The sequence below is a fragment of the Oncorhynchus mykiss genome, chromosome 18 (assembly GCF_013265735.2).
Source record: "Oncorhynchus mykiss isolate Arlee chromosome 18, USDA_OmykA_1.1, whole genome shotgun sequence".
NCBI lineage: Eukaryota > Metazoa > Chordata > Actinopteri > Salmoniformes > Salmonidae > Oncorhynchus > Oncorhynchus mykiss.
The window spans coordinates 15,483,734-15,506,102 of NC_048582.1; the positions used below are offsets into that span (position 1 = coordinate 15,483,734).

The 22,369-nt window shown below is 43.2% G+C and overlaps 3 protein-coding genes across 9 annotated transcripts in view; 2 read left to right on the forward strand and 1 right to left on the reverse strand.

The window, feature by feature from the left end:
- The window catches only part of LOC110495439 (collagen alpha-1(XVIII) chain), a 71,139-nt gene extending 64,673 nt beyond the window's left edge, over nucleotides 1-6,466 (forward strand). For all 5 annotated transcript variants that reach the window (XM_036951940.1, XM_036951941.1, XM_036951938.1 and 2 more), the window contains exons 34-42: nucleotides 32-154; nucleotides 307-466; nucleotides 632-696; nucleotides 838-966; nucleotides 1,075-1,107; nucleotides 1,240-1,899; nucleotides 2,030-2,227; nucleotides 2,346-2,461; nucleotides 2,648-6,466. In XM_036951940.1, the coding sequence (XP_036807835.1) occupies nucleotides 32-154; nucleotides 307-466; nucleotides 632-696; nucleotides 838-966; nucleotides 1,075-1,107; nucleotides 1,240-1,899; nucleotides 2,030-2,227; nucleotides 2,346-2,461; nucleotides 2,648-2,861 (1,698 nt within the window). In that variant the 3' untranslated portion in view covers nucleotides 2,862-6,466. The remainder of the gene's footprint in view (nucleotides 1-31; nucleotides 155-306; nucleotides 467-631; nucleotides 697-837; nucleotides 967-1,074; nucleotides 1,108-1,239; nucleotides 1,900-2,029; nucleotides 2,228-2,345; nucleotides 2,462-2,647) is intronic.
- Nucleotides 6,467-9,835: 3,369 nt separating this feature from the next.
- On the reverse strand, nucleotides 9,836-17,054 carry LOC110495442 (reduced folate transporter). 2 transcript variants are annotated; one of them, XM_036951950.1, is made up of 7 exons: nucleotides 17,005-17,054; nucleotides 16,675-16,819; nucleotides 15,177-15,836; nucleotides 12,692-13,493; nucleotides 11,582-11,774; nucleotides 11,262-11,403; nucleotides 9,836-11,147 (listed from the first exon to the last, which is right to left on the reverse strand). In XM_036951950.1, exons 3-7 carry the CDS (start codon nucleotides 15,447-15,449, stop codon nucleotides 10,944-10,946), a joined length of 1,614 nt encoding a protein of 537 aa, XP_036807845.1. In that variant the 5' UTR covers nucleotides 15,450-15,836; nucleotides 16,675-16,819; nucleotides 17,005-17,054; the 3' UTR covers nucleotides 9,836-10,943. The 2 variants fall into 2 exon arrangements, with proteins under 2 accessions (XP_036807845.1, XP_021426358.2); XM_021570683.2 differs by lacking the exon at nucleotides 17,005-17,054 and having other exon boundaries at nucleotides 16,675-16,903.
- A 2,226-nt stretch (nucleotides 17,055-19,280) lies between these two features.
- The window catches only part of LOC110495446 (poly(rC)-binding protein 3), a 33,797-nt gene continuing 30,708 nt past the window's right edge, over nucleotides 19,281-22,369 (forward strand). The window contains exon 1 of one of the 2 annotated variants that reach the window (XM_021570688.2): nucleotides 19,281-19,497. The gene's annotated coding sequence lies outside the window, so the exon portion shown is untranslated. Of the gene's footprint in view, nucleotides 19,498-19,655; nucleotides 19,728-22,369 lie in introns of those variants that run through there. The other variant, XM_036951953.1, reaches the window with a different exon arrangement.

Consider the following 22,369-nt stretch of genomic DNA (forward strand, 5'->3'; position numbering starts at 1 on the left):
CAAATGACGTGGTGTGTGTGTGTCCCTGCAGAGGGAGATGAAGGGAGAGAGAGGAGACTCGGGGATGAAGGGGGAGAAGGGCGAGCCAGCCGGAGGATATTATGGCGGAGGTTACGGTGGACAGGGTGGTCAACCTGGACCTCCAGGACCTCCGGTAAGAATAACCACTGAACAACAACAGCCATTTATTTTACTGCATTCTCCACGTTTTATCAGTGCCTTGCATCAAAAGACATGTGGAATTGAATTCAATTAGAAAGTTTTAATGAACAAGACAAATATCTAATCTGATCTATCGATCTCCAGGGGCCAAAGGGAGAGTCCATCATCGGTCCTTCAGGGCCCCAGGGCCCTCCAGGTAACTCAGGAAGAGGGTACGAAGGCAGGCAAGGGAACCCAGGCCCACCGGGGCCCCCCGGACCTTCAGGATCATCCTCCTCACCTGGAGCCTACAGGCCAACACAGAGTGAGGCGTACTCTCTCGCACACACACTCATACATACAGTACATACAGTACATACATACAGTACATACATACAGTACATAGGCAGGAACACAACCTTCTGGTGACATGAAGTACAGTAGCTCCTTGGTTAACAGCTTCAATGAATGTGATATTTTTACATCTCAGCCATCAGCATCCCTGGACCTCCGGGCCCTCCTGGCCCACCTGGAACTGATGGACACTCCTCTGGGGTGAGTCTGTTAACCCCTCCATTCCTAGTGTAGGGTCTAGGAGGTTAGGGCCTGTTTCTGGACGGGGCCTCACTGTGATGATATATACACCCCTTCCAGGATGTGGCATCATTTAGCTCCTTGTCGTCCACATTTGAACAGGTGATGGTGCTGAGGTCATATGACACGATGACAGCCACGGCCAGACGACAGGCAGAGGGGACGCTGGTGTATCTGGTCGACCAAACAGACTTTTACATCAGAGTACGAGATGGCTTCCGGCAAATCCAGGTTCAGTGTTTACCGGTGTAATGGATGCAAGCCACTATATTTATAAAATACAACACCTTCATCCTTTGTTAATGTTTACATGATTAACTTGGAAGTTTTACCTTTCAGCTTGGACCATACATAGCTTTACCCCCTGACCAGGTAAGTCATTGGAAATGTGCACTTGAGAAATGCTGACAAACTATTGTGACAGTGAAGGAATCACTTAAGGAAGTTGTTAATCACATTAGTGAATCTTATTGACATGATTTCTCTGCCTGTATCCATCTGAAGGGTAATGAGGTAGCAGCTGTCGACCCTCCTCCAGTGGTCTTCTACCAGCCAGACCATCCCTCTAACTCGGCCACAGAGCAACCCCCCAGACAGCTAGACCCCCACGAGCCACAGCCTGAGGGACAACACCCTGTTCACCCTGACCCACGTTACTCGACTCACCCGGATCCACGCTATCCAGCCCAGCCAGATCCACGCTACCCAGCCCAGCCAGATCCACGCTACCCAGCCCAGCCAGATCCACGCTACCCAGCCCAGCCAGATCCACGCTACCCAGCCCAGCCAGATCCACGCTACCCAGCTCAGCCAGATCCACGCTACCCAGCTCAGCCAGATCCACGCTACCCAGCTCAGCCAGATCCACGCTACCCAGCCCAGCCTGATCCACGCTACCCAGCCCAGCCAGATCCACGTTACCCAGCTCAGCCAGATCCACGCTACCCCTCACATTCAGACCCCAGATACCCCTCACACACTGATCCACGGTACCCCAGTTATACAGACCGACAGCACAACCCTGACCCTGTTCAGCCGGTCCAGCCCCAGCCAGCCCCTGTCCCACAGAACCCGGTTTACACAGACACCCGCTATCCTGTAACCCCACAACGCAGACCCAGACCCCCTGAGACCCCCAGCCACCAACACACGTCAGGCCCAAGCGTGAGTAGCCAGTGATTTAAATGTCATAAATGTAACCTAAAAACATGCCACTGCTGAAATACTTCTGGTTGTGGATGTGATGGGAAGCACGTTTTTAAAAGCAGACTTTTCTTCTTCGTTCCTTCTGCAGATTCACCTGGTCGCCCTGAACGCCCCCCAGGGGGGTAACATGCGGGGTATCAGAGGGGCAGACTTCCTGTGTTTCAACCAGGCTCGGGCCATCGGGCTGAAGGGAACCTTCCGGGCTTTCCTCTCCTCCAAGCTCCAGGACCTTTACAGCATCGTCCGCAAGTCAGACAGAGAACGCATGCCCATCGTCAACCTAAAGGTACTATCGGCTAAGACTGAGATGCATTTTCAGCTTCATTCAGAATCCCAGTATCATTCCATATCATTTAAGTAATTGGCAGCAACCGTCCCTAACCATTTGTCTGTCCCCTCTATAGGACGAGGTCCTGTTTGACAGTTGGGAGGCCATCTTCAGTGACTCAGAGGGCAGAGTGAAGGACAATGTACCCATCTACTCCTTCGATGGCAAAGACATTTTCACAGACGGCACATGGTGATAAACTACACTTCTACATATCACTCACTATACACAAAATATCAAAACCTCTCTTTTTACAACACCCATAAGGAGGCATTGATAAGTTATGTAAAGATAACAGCTGAGAAAGTGAATGGAAGCAAAAATATGATGATTCATCCCTTCATCTCGTTCTCTCCCTTATTCCCTCTCCTCACCCAGGCCAGACAAGATGATATGGCACGGTTCGACCAGCAGGGGGCACGGCCAGGTGGATAACTACTGTGAGACGTGGCGTATAGGGGAGCGTGCGCTGACGGGCATGGCCTCCTCTCTACAAGAGGGCCAGCTCCTCCAACAGAGAACCAGCAGCTGTCACAGCTCCTACGCCGTGCTCTGCATCGAGAACAGCTACATCGGACAGTTCAAGCGATAGGACTGACCGACCAAACGCACACACACACTACAGCCAGATCAAGAGATAAGCCTAATGAAACACCCACACAAACACATCAGCCAATCCAGGAGGCCTAACAAAACGTACCTACCAGTGGAGGCTGGTGACTTAAATAAATAGGAGGATGGTAGACCCAGGGTATAGGTGTGGAACGCACGGGGACAACAAAGTGTGTTTCAAAAATCGTCAATGACTAATTATTTTAACCTAAAGCATTTAATAAAGCCATTTATAGTACACTATTATGGGTAATGGGAATGAGGGCTACTTACAGTGTTGGAAAAGGACCACAGCAATGATTGAACGAGGGTATGAGGCATGAGTTGAGGTGTTCAGAGGCTTGACCAGTGCAGGACAGGATTTGCCTAAAAAGACAAACAATAACACAACACACTACACAGTTAGACAAAAGGGCTAAGAATGAGTTAGTCCAAGCAAGGAGTAAAGTCATTGATGTGTAATAATGTGATTGTGTTTGTGTTTGACTCGAAATACAGTAACGAGAGAAAATTGATAGGGGTACTCAGTGCTTGGAGAGGAAACATTCAATGTGCCAGTGGATGAGCGAGCACATAAGACATGGATTCAGTTCATGTCAGGAGATAGTTGACAATGGTAGTGGAGTGATCATCACCTCTTAATAAGGGAACAGGAGGGGACTTAGCTGGAAATACAAATAGCAGATACATTCCATTACAGCTGCGCCGTCATAGGTTATGACAACAAGTTTCTCTATGAAGTTAAACTCAGACATCTCAAAATTCATTAAGTCAAACACAGACTGCGGCGCATCTCGCCCACTTGACACATCAAAGTAGCCCAAGAAACGTTCCTAATTAAAGCCCTGATCATCCACATACCTGACCATAACTGACAACTGCAAGCAGACTGGTGGCACGATAGGTCTCAGACCCCCTGGGGCCTGGAATTTTTCCTTATATGGTAACCTAACTAGGAAAACTCTGGACCCTATAAAGTATGCCAGTGATGAATTAGTTGTAAAAAAGGTTAATCAGACTGAAATATAGTCTCGTTTTCATCCCATACAGCATGTCCGATTTCTAGCGTTTAGGTGTGCCTAGGCTGCTGCAACATTTATGTCATGAGTTTTTACTTGTGTCTGTCCTGAGTGGTTGTGTTCTTTGCTAAATAAATCCCGGAGGAAAGTAGAAAGCTTACTTGAGTGCACGCGAAAAAATGTGCTGTGTCAACCTCTCTCTTTAATCGAAATGTTTATGGATGATGCGATGAAGCTATCAAATCATTCTGAATTGTTTTCGACATCCTAGAAAAAACAAGTCAAAAGGTCGATATGTTCAACAAGTAAAGCATCCTAACGTGCAATTACCTCTGCAAGCTCCTTGTAGTTGCCCTTGTTGGCGGGAATTCCCCCTCTCGTCATGTCCTCTATCGATGCAGCTTTTCCCCAGAAGCTTGAATGTCGGCATTTATATTCTCCCTGCTTTTGTTTTGCCGTTTAGCTGACCGATCGATGTTCTTCAGGTCACTGTACCCACCTTTTGACCAAGGCTCAGACTTTCCCTAAAGCAGGCAAGGCCAGCAATACAGGCAGCTTGATGTTACCAGCTTTACTTTTGATACCAGTTGGTATTGAACACCCTCACCTTTTCATCTTTCTTCATGAAACTGATCTCAGGCAGTGGTCGACCCTCCCTTTTCCGTGTACCCCAGAGAATGAAAGGGGTTCTTCAACAAAGTCCACAAACTGCTAACTTCAGTAGCTAGCTAACTTGAAAAAATGTTAAATCAGTTGCACTAGCTGGGCACAAAAATTAAGTTCTAAAACCAAGAAAACAATTTATATACCTCTTCTGTCTCCTGTCATTTGAAAAAAAAAAATTGAATTGAATAAAATACCAAAAATGCTCAACTATCACTGTTCACTCTTAATCTCTATCCGACAATGTCACCAAGCTTCTCAACACATAGAATCCCCATAATGCTCTGTGGCACAATCCCGATACAACACACTGTTTGTTCTCTGATCCTAAAAGCTTTGATCGGTTGGAGGATTTCCTCCGGAAGTGGTCATAATTACCATGTATGTCTATGGAAGGGGGTGAGGTCTACAAGCCTCCTAGGTTTTGTATTGAAGTCAGAGGAGGATGGAAGCTAGCTGTCCTCTGGCTACACCATGGTGCTACCCCAGACAGTGCTTTTGAAGTTACTGTAGACCATTGCAAAACAGTGTATTTTAATCAATTATTTGGTGACATAAGAATATATTTAGTATAGTTTTATCTAAAAAGTATAACTTGAATGTTTCTAATGTTTAAATTTTTATGAAATTTCAGTGAGGATGGTCCTCCCCTTCCTCCTCTGAGGAGCCTCCACTGATACGTACACACACAATGGTGCTTTGTATATAACAGCTACATTCCCCTTCTCAATACACTGTCCAGCTGGCCAAATAGGACCACATATCCATAATATGGGGTTGATCAAGAACAGCGACAACCAGGCTAAGAGATGGACCCCCTCCAAGCCACCCCCTTTTTACACTGATCGCAGCTGACTAAACAGCCCACCCCGACCCCCTGCACATACGTCTAAATCGCTGTTCTGTAAACACCTCAACACTGGTTTTCAGTAGAGTTTGTATTCATTCCACTTCTCCTTTCACTGTCCACTTCAGAAAGCCATGTTCATTGGGGGTTAGATAAGACTATCACAATGTAAATTTATTTTTTTGTGGTCTTACCCTCAAAAGCATAATACCTGCACTGTAGAAAGTCTATAGCCTTTTAACAGTTTGCCCTAGAATCAAACCACACCTACAGATTAAACAGGACACATTCTGTTCTGAGTCCAACAAGCTAATTGTTGCAGTATTGTACATGAAATGTTTATTATCCAATGTTGTAATTTTTTTATTCACTTTACATTGTTGTAATCAGTACATATAACCAGTTTTTGAAGCACTATCTATAACATTGTCGTAAATGTTGGATGGTTTTATTTTGCTAGGGGACATCAAAAGAGAACAGGATATTTAAAATGTTTTGATAACAAAAGGAGTATTTATTTTGCAATTTAACATTTTGTCAAGTAGTTTTAACATTCACACTTTTCAGTAATGTACTCCATGGATCTATGTATTGACAGAGGAAGAGATGAGTCTGGGCCAAGAATCATGACATTTTGTATCAAACATCAAATGACAATGTTTTTGTTTTGCAATGTCCTTTTGCGTTTCAAAATTATCAAAAAGTGTTAAGTGTTTTTCATGTCTATGCACTGTGATGGAAATTAAATAAGGCTTTTTATCCAAAATCCAAAGCATTGCAGCTCACTGAATTAACCGGTGTATGACCCTGATGAAGAGTTTTCTGAGGTGACATGTACTGTGCCATTTCTCTCAATGTCATCAATGTTTATTGCAAACAAACAAATGCTACATTGTTTTTCCAAACTGATTTATTTGTAAATAAAAAATAAAATGTTGACATGTCTTTTTTTTACAGCAACAAAATAGGTTCACAGTCATTCACCCAAAGTGTATATTTTCGGCATTGATTGAAGTCAGTGTGACAATAATAAACATGAACAATTCTGACAGTTAACGTTACAAATCTTATCCTATACTGAACTCGTTGGCTAGTATACTGCACGGCATATAGACCATTAGGTGCAATTAATCTCATACCTTTGTATTTGTTTATGAGGCCATATGACCATGTAAAAATCATTGTATACTCTACAACCTCATCACTATATGCTGAAACCTACCTTGAGATATGACCTTTAAAAATCAATTAGAGAATAGTGCCAAGTTCAAGTTGCATAGCATTCTCAAGTTAAGTGCTTGTATTGTTCACACATCTTTTATTCACCCTACATGTAATTAATAGGCACTCAAACTACTATAGTCTATATTCTGACATGATTTCTCAGTTTTGTAGTAAGATGGTCCTAAGATTACTCAAGGGGACAGGAATTGAGCAAACCACTTCCTATGCACAGCAATTCAATTAAACTAAAGGCAACTTCAATAAAAAAAAATAGGTTAGGTGTAATCTGCATTTATGGGCGTACTTTAAGTATGGTACACATTTAGAATGTAAAGGGTACACCAGATATGAGTTCCCAGAGTTGTCAGATTCCAAAGAATAAACATCGGCCTAAAATATATTTACATTTTTCAACTTCATTTTGCATTTTTATTTCCTGTGACAAACGTTTAAGAAAACCCAATTTCACTCTTATGCACAGATAAATAAATTGTTCCATTAAAACAGTAGTTCCCAAACTGTGGGATGGGATGCAGAAAAGAGAACGGACCTATACATTTTTCAATAATAGCCTATAATCTGAGAATTTACAATCAACAAAATAAAAGCTAGACAATCAGGCCTCCACTGATGTTGTTGGTGCATAAGAACACCAACCATGTCAAAATGCTTAAAAGCAAACAAAATTTCAGCTCCATGGCAAAATGCATAGAATTGCAGGAAATTGGTTTTAAAATTGCAAAAATGTTATTTCAGCTCCATGGCAGGATGTGGAATTGCAGGGGATTAGCTTTGAAACGGCAAAATATTGCGTCCGCTGCCAAGATCATATTTTGTATTTATGCTTTGGTCTGTGTATGTTTGTTTTTTCCCACTCAACCCTTATGGTGGGTGGAGACTCAAAACACAGCTCAATTGGTGGGTCACGAAGCAAAAACATTGTGAGAACCCCTGCATCAAAAAAATACAAAATAGCTCATTCGAAAATTCTGGAAAATAACATGCAGAATAAAGGTCTGCCAGCTCATTGCTAAATCCTCAAAACTCATTTGCAGTAGTTCATAACAACTATACTCCAGTTTACACATTCACATTCACGTGGGCTTCCTATTACAAAAGATGACAATGAACATATGATTAGCACTGCTGGGGGAGAAAAGACAAATCTGCATGAAAACATTTCAACAAAAATAGGGAAGAGTGGGGTAGGTTGAGCCATCCTTGTTTCTAGGAAACCATACACAAAATGTTATAATTTGACCAAATATCTCGGAAGAGGGTCATCATTTCATGGAGTCTGAAGGAAGAAACCACATGAAAAAAGTAAAGTAAAAAAGAAAAGATTTTCAGCAAGTCAAATTATTTTATGTTATAGAGGTTTCATGATGCTTGTATCTAAAGCAAAGTAGATCATTTTAAGATTATTCTATACATAAGCATGAAATTATTGTATATGTGTGTGCTAATATAATCCAAATGTTTGCCTTGGGGTAAAAGTTGAGCCAATTGAAGTGTTTTCTTCCCAGGCAAAATGCAAGGCATTATCACTGGGATATGAGGTAACAGGGCCTGGCCAATGTTTATATATATATATATATATATAAAGTACAAAGTGTTTGTTAGGAGCCTGTGTTAAAAAGGTGCTTAAAATTATTAAAAAGAAAAAGCAATTGTGTTCAGGAAATAAAGATAGATATTTTAAAAAGGTATTGGTAATATTTCATTCAGTAGAGACATTTCTATGCGGCTTAACTTGCCCTATTCCGTGAATTAAGTTACCCGAATCCCGGGGTAAATTGTGCCAAGAGACCACTTTTTTCCCCCAGACAATCTATGTTTTCAAAACTGTAAAGTTTACATGAATTTTGATTATTTCCAGGGATACACAACATCCTGAAATATATGTCGATATCTTTGTTAGAAAGAATACAATATATCTCGCAGTGATGCTGAACGTAAAAAATGGCTCAACTTACCCCACCCTCCCGTAAGCAAAACTATACACAAAATGGTAGCTAAAACACTTCCTGACACAAGGTGCATTGAATTACTCACTGGCAGCAAGCATAACTTGTTCTCTTCTGGCCTACCTGGTTAAATAAAGGTGAAATCAAAAAATCCACTGACATGGTTAGTTTGAAGGCCCTAAAACAATTGGCATCTGCTTTGTTCACAAGCAATCGCTGATTAAACCTAAGACAATGGGAGTGTAGTGAACATACACACAAAGGGCTTCGTTTAGAAAATATTTTTACACTTCAGAGAAAAATCTTCAGGAAGATTCAGCAGCCCAAAAATGCATCCTGTCATGTGTCTACTTAATCTAAAGCAATGCTAATGTGATCACATAGTAATCATGATCCTGTGGGGCACACCTCTCTCACTGGAGGACTTCTGTACAGCTAACAATAGACACAGATTCAAAAATATGGTTTTCGCTAATCAATACAATTGCAGCAACTGTCGACAATTCCTAATGATCGCAAACAGTGAATCATTTGCTGAATATAAACAGGCTATTGTTCCATCAGTAGAAGAAGTAGTCCAGTAGAATTAGACTGTTTCTGTAGATCATTTCCTATTGGTCCCCTCTACTTGAAATTATTATTTTCTCAGTCAGAGTTACGAAAACAAACGTGCTTCAACATTATCAGGGAACATATGATTACCCTGTATTTGGAAACCTCTGAACATAATCGCCTGTGGATAACACCATTTGGGATGTTTCTGGGATAAGAAGAGCAAAGCAGCCACTACATAGTACATGTCAACAGTCTCTCTGAGAACATTAGGCTGACAACTAGGCCCAAACTCTGACTATTAAAAACAAAACACTGTTTGAGTGAGAAGTAGGGATTGGTCTAAAGCCAAAAAATAAAATTCCTTAAATTGACCTACTACAGTAGCTATATGCTGGTCTGTTGTACTTCGAAACAATGTTGAGGCAGGTTGCTTAGGATGTAAACCTTCCCAAAGAGCCTAATTCATTCTCTTAGAGGTGCTCCCACAATGTGATTTGTACCGCATACAAGGTCATGTATTGCTACTTACAGGCAGTGGTGTAAAGTACTTAAAAATACTTAAGTACTACTTAAGAAGTATCTGTACTTTACTATTTATATTTTTGACAACTTTTACTTCACTACATTCCTAAAGGAAATAATGTCCTTTTTCCTCCATACATTTTCCATGACACCCAAAAGTACTTGCTACATTTTGTATGCTTAGCAGGACAGAAAAGTGTTCCAATTCACACACTTATCAAGAGAACAACCCTGGTCATCCCTACTGCCTCTGTTCTGGCGGACTCACTAAACACAAGTGCTTAATTTGTAAAGTATGTCTTAATGTTGGAGTGTCCCCCTGGCTACTGATGAATAAAAAAAATGCAATTGTGCCATCTGGTTTGCTTAATAAGTCATTTGAAATAATTTATACTCTTACTTTTTAATACTTAACTTTATTTAAAAACCAAATACTTTTAGACTTTTACTTGAGTCATTTCTATGAAGGCATCTTTACTTTTAATTAAGTATGACAAGTTGGTACTTTTTCCACCGCTGCATACAAGACCATTAGGCTCGATCGAGTGAGCTTTTCTTTATATATTATCTTGTAGTAATGTAGGTGGGCCCTGCCTGTAATTCTTTAAAAACATTGAGAAAAAAATATGTATTCCATAATAACATCCTTTTGGTGAACTGAATACACGTTGGATATAACAGATAAGGCACTAAGGGCTGAGAACAGTGACTGTTCACTAACATTGGTAAACTACACTCCCCCAACACATCCAACGAAGTGTCATGAGGTCTCGACTCACCTCTAAGTCTCATCTGTCCTTGTGCAGTCGTGTGGAAGCCGTAGCGAGAGATTCCGAGACCGTTTAGACCACTCAAAGTCAGTGTAGGGGGTTTAGGTGTTGATGTAAAGATGACACAATGTTCAAGGGTTAGTTAAAGATTTTGGCAAGGAGACCCTTTATCTACTTCCACACAGTCAGATGAACTCATGGATACCATTTTTATGTCTCTACATCCAGTATGAAAGAAGTTAGAGGTAGTTTCGCGAGCCAATGCCAACTAGCGTTAGCTAGCGCAACGACAGGAAGTCTACAGGGACAACTTGCATGCTAGCTGTTCCGATAGACTTCCAGTCATTACGCTAATGGCAGTTAGCAATTTGGCTAACGCTAGTTAGCAAATTCCTTCAAACTGCATGCAGATACATAAAAATAGTCTCCACGAGTTAATCTGACTCTGGGGAAGTAGATAAAGGGCTTCACTGCCAACATTCCAGAATATTCCTTTCAGGCCTTCACGTTGTTCCCATTGGACAGAGGTTCCGTCTCTGAGGGGTTTGATGGTACGGAACATAGCTCAGTGGGCGTGGCCTGGTCTGTGTCCCCTCCCCCTCCTGCCGATTGGTTCCTGTAGTGGCGAATGATGACCAAGGCAGCACAGCCCAGGTAGATAACCGTCAGCAAGGCAAAGTAGAAGAAGTAGACCAGAAACTATTGGAGAACAGAACAACACTCATTAGAAAACATATGGTGTTCCCATATGGGTGACGTCAGCTTGCAGGAAGTCGTCTGAGCGTGGTCGTAATCAGAGTGTGTGTGACTGACCTGGGAGTGCACGTCTAGTCCCAGACCCTTCTTGTCAGAGACGATGAGGGTGATGATGGTCTTCAGAACGGTCGCCAGGAAAGTGTTGACCCCAAACACCAGGGCACACAGCTCCTTGGTGAGCGACGAGGCGATCTGGAAACTACAAACACCACAACAGGATAGTAGGCAGATTAAATGTACAGCCTAAAGTAAGAAAGACGTGACAGTTCTATTTGACAATGCATTCATACACTGTACACGTCTGAACATGAAAATCCCCAAAATCCCATTATATGTATACAACAACGTTAAATAAAAGTAGACCTAAGGAAACGTACATGGCGATAGGCACGAGGAACTGGTAGAAACCCTTGAAGAGGGAGTAGGCCACATAGCAGACCCATATGTTGCTGGTGGTCCCCATGAGGAGCAGCAGGCCAGCCTGCAGAGCCGTGATGATGCCAATCACCAGCTCAGACCACAGGTTCCAGCGGATCTTCACGAAGCCCGCTGCAAACGACGTGATCGCACCTGGGACAGAGTAAACGGGGTAGAGTTAGTCGAAGAAGATAAGCTGACTAAGTTAATGACTGAGTAGGTGATTAAGGCTTGGGGGAACTTCATTTAATAAATGCTGTGTGTGGACTCAGGGTCACAGTTTGACATTATCATTATCAAGGCAAACAGAGGGGATTGCTGGTTCAGTAAGCCTTTATGTTATTATTATGCATCAATAAAATAATTATACTAAATGACTATGGGGAGCAGCACATTGTCTGGCGTCATCTCCATCATCTAAACCATTGTTTAGATGATGGACATCAACATCTATCAACATCTAAACCATTGTCATCTTCCACACCTTTCAACAGAACGTGACTGTTTAGTCTTCTGTTGTCTCACCACATTCTGCTTCATGGGAATTCCTCTTCCTAGATTGATGGGCTTTGTATGTCTCCTGTCCTTGTCAGCTGTTTAGGTCATGTAACTTCAGTCATAATTAAATAATTGGAGAGGGGTCAGTCTAAAACAGTGTTTCCCAACTCCAGTCCCAACAGTGCGCATTTTTGTTGTGGCCCCGGACAAGCACACCTGATTCTACTTGTAAACTATTGAATCAGGCGAGTTAGCCTGGGGCTACAACAACGTGTGTTGTTGGGGGTACTGGAGAACTGGAGATGGGAAACCCTGGTCTAAGACAACTCATTTGACTGAGAAAATATGTACCTTGAAGCATGTTGCCATGGTGCGCTCACTACTACCTCTGCCAACTGCTGTAGGGGTGTTAATATTTTGTAGGAATCATTGACTTGGAGAACACAGGCTCCAACCCTGTCAGACAGTAAAGACCCAGGTGAATGCTACACATTGGTCATTAAAACACTTGTATACCTGGCTTTGGAGGGCCTTTGTACCCAGACTAAAACCTAGGGAAATGGATCCCTCACCCAGTAGTGTGGAGACAGCCTCCACCCCTCCGTTGTAGACGTGTTTGTTCTCCGTGGCGGGGTACACCTTGTTCCACAGGACATGGACGTACAACAGCACCAGGTAGTAGCCAGCGGAGTTGAACACCCACCACAGGCTCCACAGTCTCAGGCTGGGCCTCTGCGGCACGTTCCTCAGCTCCTTCAGCATCTGAATAAACACAGAGTCCCTCCAGGAGGAACCAGAGCTGAGAGGGGCCAGGGAGGGTGTGTCACCTAAACCCAAGCCCGCTTCGCCCTGCTTCATCCTGGCCAGCTCCGACTGGGCGGCAGCCTGCTCCTGGAGGTTCCTCTGGGCAGCGTGGTGGGCCCTGTTGAAGAACAAGGACCTCTTGGGCCAGGGCAGGCAGCAGGAGAGCACCAGGCCGAAGGACACCAAGGCCAAGGAGACAGCACTGAGCGTGGCGAAGGAGAGCCTGCCTACAGATATCAACACCTGGCCCAGCACCGAGCTGGCAAACACCCCCATGAGGACGCAAGAGCGTGAGTAGCTGGCCACGCGTTGGTAGAGCTCTGGGGTGACCAGGGAGAAGATATAGGAGGAGTAGGCCACGCGTGCTGCCATGGTGATGCCGTAGAAGAACTCCATGAACTGCATCTCTAAGAGGGAGGAGCCCAGGAGAAGGAGGAGCCAGATGGCCACGTGGCTGAGGCTGGAGAGGACCAGGACGGGCTTGTAACGCAAGACGTCTGTCAGGAGGAAGACTGGCACCAGCACCGCCATGTAGGAGTAGGACAGGATCGGGTTGATCTCATTGGTCACCTGGAGGAAGAGAATGGCGGGTATGAGAGGGGGAGACCACATAGAAGAGACAGAGGACTACGTGGTATCTAATTCTCCTTGTAAAAAGTTGTTGTAGCTGAAGGCTCTATAAATGTGCCGGCAGGTGTTCTCAAATTGCATATTTAGGCTAGTTTCCTGTGAGTCCTCGAACACTGACAAATGCACATGCCTCATATGCTGTTCAGAATAACCTTGTCGCTGTGCTGACACCTTTTGCCAACGCAACAACGTTAATCCCCCTCTACAGGAAATGAGGGGAGCAAAAACCTTCACTGATCCCCTTCATTTGAACTAATGCTACATTGTAGGCAAGGACACCTTCCAATGAGACTGCAGACGTCAGGCCATTAGGTTCATTAGTTGATACTGAGCCAGACAAGCCTACAGTAACCAATCAGAAAAAGACTCCTAATTTGTAGGAATGTGAACTTTGACCATACTGAGGAGGGGTTACTGCACTCACACTGTGATAGCCTTATTACAGTCCAGTGGGTTCCATGACTAAGGAACACTGGTTCAATTACTTTAGGATTGAGCGGTTGTAGTTCAAGCTCCTAGTATAAATTCAGATGGAACACGTGTCAGCTGATATAGCTTATATCAGGGTCGCCATTCTATGTGACATACAAGGCTATAGCCTCCAGCGCAGGACATTGCCTTTCATATCCCTCAAAATCAATTGGGCCTCAGGTTGAACTGACATGCCCTGGCCTTTAAATATATATATATATATATATCATTTTCTTTTTACATGTAACCTTTATTTAACTAGGCAAGTCAGTTAAATAAAGGTTAAATACATTTTTTTTTAATTCAGTAGAAGACCGATAGCAATAGTTGACACGACTAACAAAATACTTGTTTACTAAGCAAGAGTGAAGATAAGTTTCTCGATCCTTCCTACTAGTGCTCCAAAAGTATTGAATTCACATCGTAATCAAAATATTGACGTGCAATATCCATATCGCAAGAGATCCATATTGCAAGAGATCCATATTGCAAGAGATCCATATTGCAAGAGATCCATATTGCAAGAGATCCATACTGCATGCAATATTTTGAAACGTGTAATGGACGTTTTTATAGTTTCCGCCATTGTTTTCTCCTCTTGCGGCTGCTTCCCACCAAGCGGTGCAGTTCCTCCTCCTTGCTGTTAGATTCACTGTAAGTTCACATGCTATTCTGTTAGGTCAATGCAGTCAACTAATCGTTCCAAACAAGAACGATGCCGCTTTCCACTTTGGTTCTTAATAGCGATGGAAATCTAAACAGTTACATATCGGGATATTATTTGTGACATATATATATATATATATATATATCATATATATCATACCACTGACAATATCGCCAATTTGTTTTCAGCACTTTTATTTCCATGACTGATCAAAACTCATTTTCTCATGGCTCTCTCTTGTCCCTCTGCAGCAGACATATGGTGAGCAATATGTTTGGAACATCGAATCACAATAAAATCACAGTATCGAATCGCAATATTTTATATTTTATTTCACCTTTATTTAACCAGGTAAGCTAGTTGATAACACCTTTATTTAACCAGGTAGGCTAGTTGAGAACAAGTTCTCATTTACAACTGCGACCTGGCCAAGATATCGGCACCTAGGTATCGTATTGTGAGGTCCCTGACTGTGCATCACTGACCTGTTCCCTGGTGAAGTTCTTCTCCATGCTGAGCAGGTTTGGTGTTATAAAGGGCTCCCCAGGCTTCAGCTGCACCATAAACCCATAGAAACACAGGAACACCACCGACAACTCCCAGGTCCGGGCGGTCTTGGTCTGGCCGTCTGAGGGGTCCTCAGGTGGGGGAAGAGCCATCTCAGGGTCAGGCTCTCCAGGGGAGGTCTCCTTCAGGTCCAGTTCAGCCTCTTCCTCCACAGCCCTGTCCCCACTCACCATAGCGTCTTTGTTCACCATGGTAGTGGCCTGACAGTGGACACTGGAGTCCCAAGTCTACGTCTGACTGTATCAAATGACTAAGTGGTATTGCTATAGTGAAGAGGCTTGCTATAGGAATTTTCATAGAAACCAGAGAGTAGGGCCTAAACCTTCAGATTCAGATGTTCTAAGCAGACAAGTAGAGATTCCTGTTAGCACTATTCCCTTCCACAGAGGATCCAGTGTTACACATTACAGAGGGGGTGAGAGGGAAACCTTTCACAATGACGAACATGGCGGTAAAGTGCTACCTGCAGCTATTTTCATACTGTATGTATGAGAGAAGGTCAACCTTTGCTCCATTCCATGGATTAACAATGATTGAAAGCAAGCTAGTTTACAGCTGGACCTCTGGTCATTGTGAACCTGAAAAATACAAGAATGTTTGCAAATAGTCATTCAAAGTTTGTTTTCTGACAAGAGTGCTGTATTCTTCATTATTTTGTGGGATGGTGCTCAACCAAACTCCCTATGTCCAAAGCTGTCCTTTCCCGGGCAGGGACATCAAATCACACGTATTGTAGTAACAACCATGGTAAACAACGACCCAAACAGATCTGAGCTGTCAGGTCACGAGTATTATTTGGGTGCAGTCAGTGTATTATAATGTTGTTGTTCTCTGTTGGACTGATTTACTAACCTGGGGTTGACACGCTCCAAAAATAGATTCACAACGAACGACTTTTGTAACGTCTACCTCTAGACCAGCTATTGCATTTCAGTTTACCATAGTTAAATAGCTTTGTAATTGCAATGCATGCGAGACCCGACATAGTTACTTTAAAAAGTATTCGCTAAAACAGGGGTGCAACTTCTGCACGCATGGCTGGCACGAGCGATATTCAATGTTAGCTAACTAGTTACGTTAGCTAACCAGATTCCAGTCTGGAAAACCTAACGTTAGGTAGCTAAGCTTGTCTGGAAGAGGTAGCTGAGCTTATTTTGATAAACCCCTTGCCAGTGAACAATGTCAGAGAGCTAGCTACAGCTAACATCAACTAGCCTAGACAATTTAGCTAACGTTAACTGTCTACAGTAGCTGACATTATCTAGCTAATATTAGCTACATCATGCGAGTTAATATTGTATTTTTGCAGGGAACATTGGTGAACTTGTTAGCTAGCTGAAGTTGACACCAATAATTGGGTTTTAAACAATGTACATACAACTTTATACATTGACAAGGAAAGTAGGTAAAACCTACCTCTAAATTCTTCCCCGACTGAACTCGTGTGCGCGCTGTTGTCCAGTTGAATGCATTTCTGAGAGCAACTGAGTCTGTGAGATTTTGCAAGGAACTATGGGGGCTGTAGTTTCTGTCGGTTGAACGGAGCTCATCCAAAATGCACCTTAAAATGTATTTAGTCAATTAACATTAGTATATCACTCAATGATCAATACTTTTCACTAGTTTCAATATCAATGGCCAATAGGCTACATAATGTATTCCAACATATTAGGACATAATATCATATTTAATGAATAAAGACAAACACCCTACACAAAACATAGAGCATTCTACTGAGCACGCAACTGAACATTGCCCCATGGATAATCATTGGACCTGACCGTCTCGCGCTGTGATATCAGGGAGTTCTATTTTCCTGGTCCGGGTTGAACCAAGCAAGGGCGCATCATGTCATCGGGTGGAAAGCGGGGAGGGAGGGAGGAGCGCATTTCTCTAATCAAACAGCAATCTGCCCCCCTTGGCCAATCGTCCAGAAACATACAACATCTCTTTTCCATAAAAATAAATGTTTGAATGTTCAAAATAATGTTCAAAATAAAGCGTTTTTATCGCAATCACTTTTGCACAGAATCCGACTCATCACTAATCCGATGTATCACTCCAATTGCTTAATTACTTCACGTTTGTTTAGAACCGGCTCACGCCCGTCAGGCCGCCCTGTTCCAAAATTAATGCAATCACCTTCACCCGATACAAACTCCCCCCATCGGGGTAACCCGGGCTAGATAAACGAATCCCCTTAGTGTTAACGTCCATATTAAATCTTTGGAGAGTAGGCTACATGTCGGCGTTACAATGTAACTGAATAAAGTAACGTTGTTATGGTATGAGGAGAAAACGTATGCGAATGTTTGTAAACTTTATTTTCGCGTCACGTGTGATCTTTTATATACACATTTGGAATACGTCTAGCAGTATGAATATGCTTGAAAACGGCTGCAACATCATAAACAAACTTCAGCAAACATTTGCAATCTGAGTTTGACCTTTGGTGCTATAAATGAGGGCATAGCAATGGAGTGGTGACTGACTCTCTCCAGTGCGCATGTCACACAAACCTATTGTGCATTTGCCTACTTATTTTTCAAACTGGGTTCTTTTATAGGATTTGGTAGGGTATTTATAACATATTTACTACACGTATAAATAGTTCTCTGAGTATGGCATGACCAATTTGATTATCATGTGGTTGGTTTTAAGTTTTAAAAAACTGCCTCAGGCTACATGGAGAGAATCAGTCCATTGTCACAGCACTTTAAATGTTATGTGATTTAGCCAGTCATGAGATATCTTCTGTGCCCTCAACAGAAACCAATAAACACATATCTGGGGATTTGGTTGTCATGCAGTTATCCCAAGGCAGTCCAACAGTGTGCCTTGATTTCATGGACATCACAGCCATAGCTGTGAGGAAGGCCTCACTGCAAATTCTGGATCCATCCAACCTTTCCTTTTCTAACCAAGACCCGTCTGCGCCTAGTGCTGTTTCCCAGACGAAGAACCTCCCTCTGTGTCACCTCCTTTGAGAACCAGACCCTAATGGGAAAGGATAGCATGCATGCATATGGTGGCGGCCATTCTGCTGTATCACTTTCATCCATGAATGTATTCTGTGCTTTCAACTAGGAACTATCCACCTCTTTCAGATCAGTGGTTGTAAGGAATCGGACAGAGAGGGAAATACGTCTTTAGGACATCATTTCCACAACATTTTCCTGTTACCTTGGTTTGACTGTGGCAATATCCTGTATATTATTCACAGCGACCAATACTAATTTCATCGCAGCTGGTAAACCCTGCCTATATTTCCCCTCTGTGCCCATCTTTCCCCTCCCATTTTCTATGAATCTTTTATAGCCCTCTCCTGTCCAGTATAGAGGAGGTACATCCTCTACAGCACAGCCTGTCAGCTGTGTTTTATTAGAGGGCTGAAATACTGCTGAATCAGAGGTTTCACCTCTCCTCCCTCTTTAACAATCAACTCTGTACGTGTGTATGCACGTGCATTCCTGTGTGTGTGTCTGTGTGTGCACGACTGTGTGTGTTCTGTTTTCAGAAATAATGCAACATGTCATGCGTAACCTCCTTTAAGAGGGTAGCCGTACATGAGAATGACTGTAGCATGCAGTACAGCACCTGACTGGATCTCAGCTAGTGTTGTAGGGGAGCATGCTGCCTATTGTGTTATCACACTGGTTTAGGTGCAGCATAATCTAATCACTCTAATATGTCCCAGGTCAGGGTCTTAAATCACTCACACAGGCTAAGTGCACCTTCCTAAATCTGTCACTAAGAGAGAGGGAGTTTCTAAGAGTCCAAAGGCAATTTCTATGATTGGCTGGATGAGTCATTGCACTTATTGGCCCTGCCTTCAACGTCTCTCATTGGGTCGTGCAGTTTTACAGCTGCCTCTCATTGGGCCAGTAGGAGAGAGTGGGCCGGGTCTTACTCTTGTTCTCTGTGTTTGAGTGTCTGTGGATGGGTAAAGACACTTTCTCTCCCATCCTGGGAGTAACTGCGTGTGTTAGTTCCTGTCTGTAGGCTGTGTGAGTGTGTGTTTGGGTGTGTGTGTGAGAGAGAGAAAGGGAGAGAGTAGTGTTTATGTTTCACCTCCCTGTCTCCCTGTTCCCTGTCCTTCCTCTCCTCTCTACTCCTCTCTCGTTCCCTCTCCTGGACTACCCCATTGGGACCTACCCAGACCCCTTCCCTGCCTGGACCCTCCACTCTCCATCCCTTTGACTCTCCTCATCTCTCCATCCCTCCCTCTCCCAGGTCAAGGTAAGCACCACTCTTTCGTATTCAGAATGGGACTTTATCTAGCTTCCTCTAATTTCGGACGTCTGATGAATTACGACCCTGGATAAGTTTACACCATATTGCAGTGTTCTAATCAATCTCAGGTCAGAGATATTCAAGACAGTTGGCTCTCTTCCCTTTTTCCTCCTTGGCTGCTGTTCAAAGACGCCTGCTTGCCGGGCCCTTCTTCCTCCATGCAGACCATGGCTCTGGTGAGTCTGCTCAGAGGGAGGCAGGGAGGGAGAGAATGAAGCTGGGGATTAAAATCAGCCAGCAAGGCCACATGGATTTCATCTACCCAGACTAAGCTCAGTCTAAAAGAGGTTCCTTATCTCTCTCCTCTTTTTTGGTCTTTGAAACATGGGTATCCTGCTCTCTGGGCATGGCAGTCTCACCTCATTTGAAAGTTTAAAATAAAAAGTAAATTCATGCTCGGATGCAGTGGTGGTTGTTTGTACCAGGCTGACACGTGTTTTGTTGTTCTTTTAGGCTGTTGTTTTCATAGGCTTTGACCTAATTAGCCCACAGATGCTCCAACAGTAGGTACAAAACAGTATCCCTACTTCCCCTCTTAGAAATGCATTGTCTCCTGTACTGTGGAGGTTGTGGGAGCACCATTAGCTAGCAAATGGAATTATGTTGCACACAGGATAATTGCCTTACCAGATAGTGTAATTACCTGCTAAATTGAATCAAAGTCATGGCCTCACTGCATTCCCTTCTGTAAACAGGGTTTAGAGGGAAGGCATGCTGACTGGTACTGAGGATGGACAGGGTGTGCTCTGTCTGATTGGACTTCCTGTTTTGAATCTAGTTAGGAGGGAGGGCTGAGTGTGTTGATGTAGTCCCTCAAATAAATATTGTTCTGTATACATACGACTGTGCTTTTACTAGCCAGTTAGAACCGGCACATTGTAACTACTGTGACCTGCATGTGATACCGGTTTGTTGGGGTCATCTTGACTAATTTCAAACATATATCAACTGGTGGTGATTGTACAAATATTCTCATGGCATCTTGTTTTATTAGATGCATAGCTACCTGTACTAGAAACAAACAGAGTCAAATAAATGTTGACATTTTTCCCCCTTACAAGCTTCACACGTCTTTGTTAACAGTCCAACGACTGTTGTTTGGAGTAAGAACACAAGGATGCGGTGTCTACGGCTTGAAAAGTGGCGAGACGAAACGGTTCGCCAATAGTGCTGTTAACGTTGTATCCTTGACTTCTCAGTTACCCTCTGTCTGCACAGTAGGACAGCAGAGTTCAAAAGACATTCAAGATCCAGAACCTGCCATTCAGGCAGTACTGTGTCTTATTGTTCCATTGTCAACCTCTCAATAGGATGGATTCATGTTTTTTAACGAGTGTGGGAAATGCAGCTCAATAATGTGACTTTTATTGAAATCATAAGAATAGTTCAATTGTCATAATAACTCTCTGAAGTGTGCAGGTGTTAGCAGTGGAGCCGTATCATGTTGTAATCTATGTTCAGTATCTGCTCTATGCATCCATAGTACTGCAGCTCTGAAACAGACCTGCTGTGTACATGCCTCAGGGTTTTGGCAGTTCAATTTACTCCCATATGGCTCTACAACAAGGAGCTGACATGAGCTGTTTTCATCAGGTGTAAGGAGGAAAACTGATGATGATGGCTTATAGAACTCAGGGCCCCAAATGGAACAGAATACACAGCCGTATGGAAATTGGAGGCCATTTTGACAGATCTGACGTGTAAGTGGTTGTGTGTGTGCGTGCTAGCACCTTCTTGTGTAAATGTGTATTGTCCTGTCAACAATAAGGAAGGAAGGACTTTACTTACCCATTGATGGACGTTAGGGATGATACCATAGCTTCTCATTACCACACCTCTGTGTTCAATAGGCTCATTAGGTTGTATTCTATTCTAAGTCCTCCTGCACCCATTTGCACCATAACTCATAACAGGATGTAGTGTAAGTGATACTCAGGCCTGAGAGAGAAACCTGAGTCCTCTCTCTGTTCACTGGCCACACAGAGGAGAGTTATGGCCTGGGAAATAGAGATATTTTTGTCTCAGAGAAAAACAATCTCTCTCTCTATCTCTCTCTGTTTGTCCTTCTCTCTCTTCCTCTCTCTTTGTCATCTCTCGATCTCTCTCTTTTTCTTTCTTTCTTTCTTTCTTTCTTTCTTTCTTTCTTTCTTTCTTTCTTTCTTTCTTTCTTTCTTTCTTTCTTTCTTTCTTTCTTTCTTTCTTTCTTTCTTTCTCTCTCTCTCTCTATCTCTCTCTCTCTCTCTCTCTCTCTCTCTCTCTCTCCCTCCTTCCCTCCATAACCTGGTTTGACAACCATTAGTCAGTTTTATGATGTTGACGGGAGGATTATAGACGGCTCACTGTGAGCTCACTGTTTCCTTTAGACACATTTCCTCCTAATCGTCTGCAGGTGCAGCACACGGAGTTGAAAGAGCAACTGATGATTGTCACTGCAGCGTCTTACAGTAAGCCGAGCCACTCTCCCTGATCGCTCTCTCTTTGGGAAGGAGGGCGTAAAGATGAGTACGAAGCACAGAATACTCAGGGGACGAGGATGTGTAAAATATCATTTGTCTTCATCCAACCCGTGATGCTGTTTTGTCATGTGTCTATGCAAGCATTGTCTGTCCCTGTTTGGTACACAAGCATTTCTGGAGAGAATGGATTGTCTGGCCGTCTCGGTTGACACGCACATGGCAAAGCTGTTGTTGAAACAACCTCGTGCAAACCATCTGCACTTCCAGGTTAGCTACAGTACATATTAACTATACACACCTATAGATGTAGAATAGGATCAGAGACGAAGGCAGACATCTCAGTACTCTCTTTGAGCTGTTGT

Coding starts and splice junctions, on each gene's coding strand:
- LOC110495442 (XM_036951950.1), bottom strand. CDS start 15,449: ATGGTGAACAAAGACGCTATGGTGAGTGGGGACAGGGCTGTGGAGGAA. Junction 13,494..15,176: donor AGAACTTCACCAGGGAACAG/GTCAGTGATGCA, acceptor CTCTTCCTCCAG/GTGACCAATGAGATCAACCC. Junction 11,404..11,581: donor TTCCTCGTGCCTATCGCCAT/GTACGTTTCCTT, acceptor TGGTGTTTGTAG/TTTCCAGATCGCCTCGTCGC.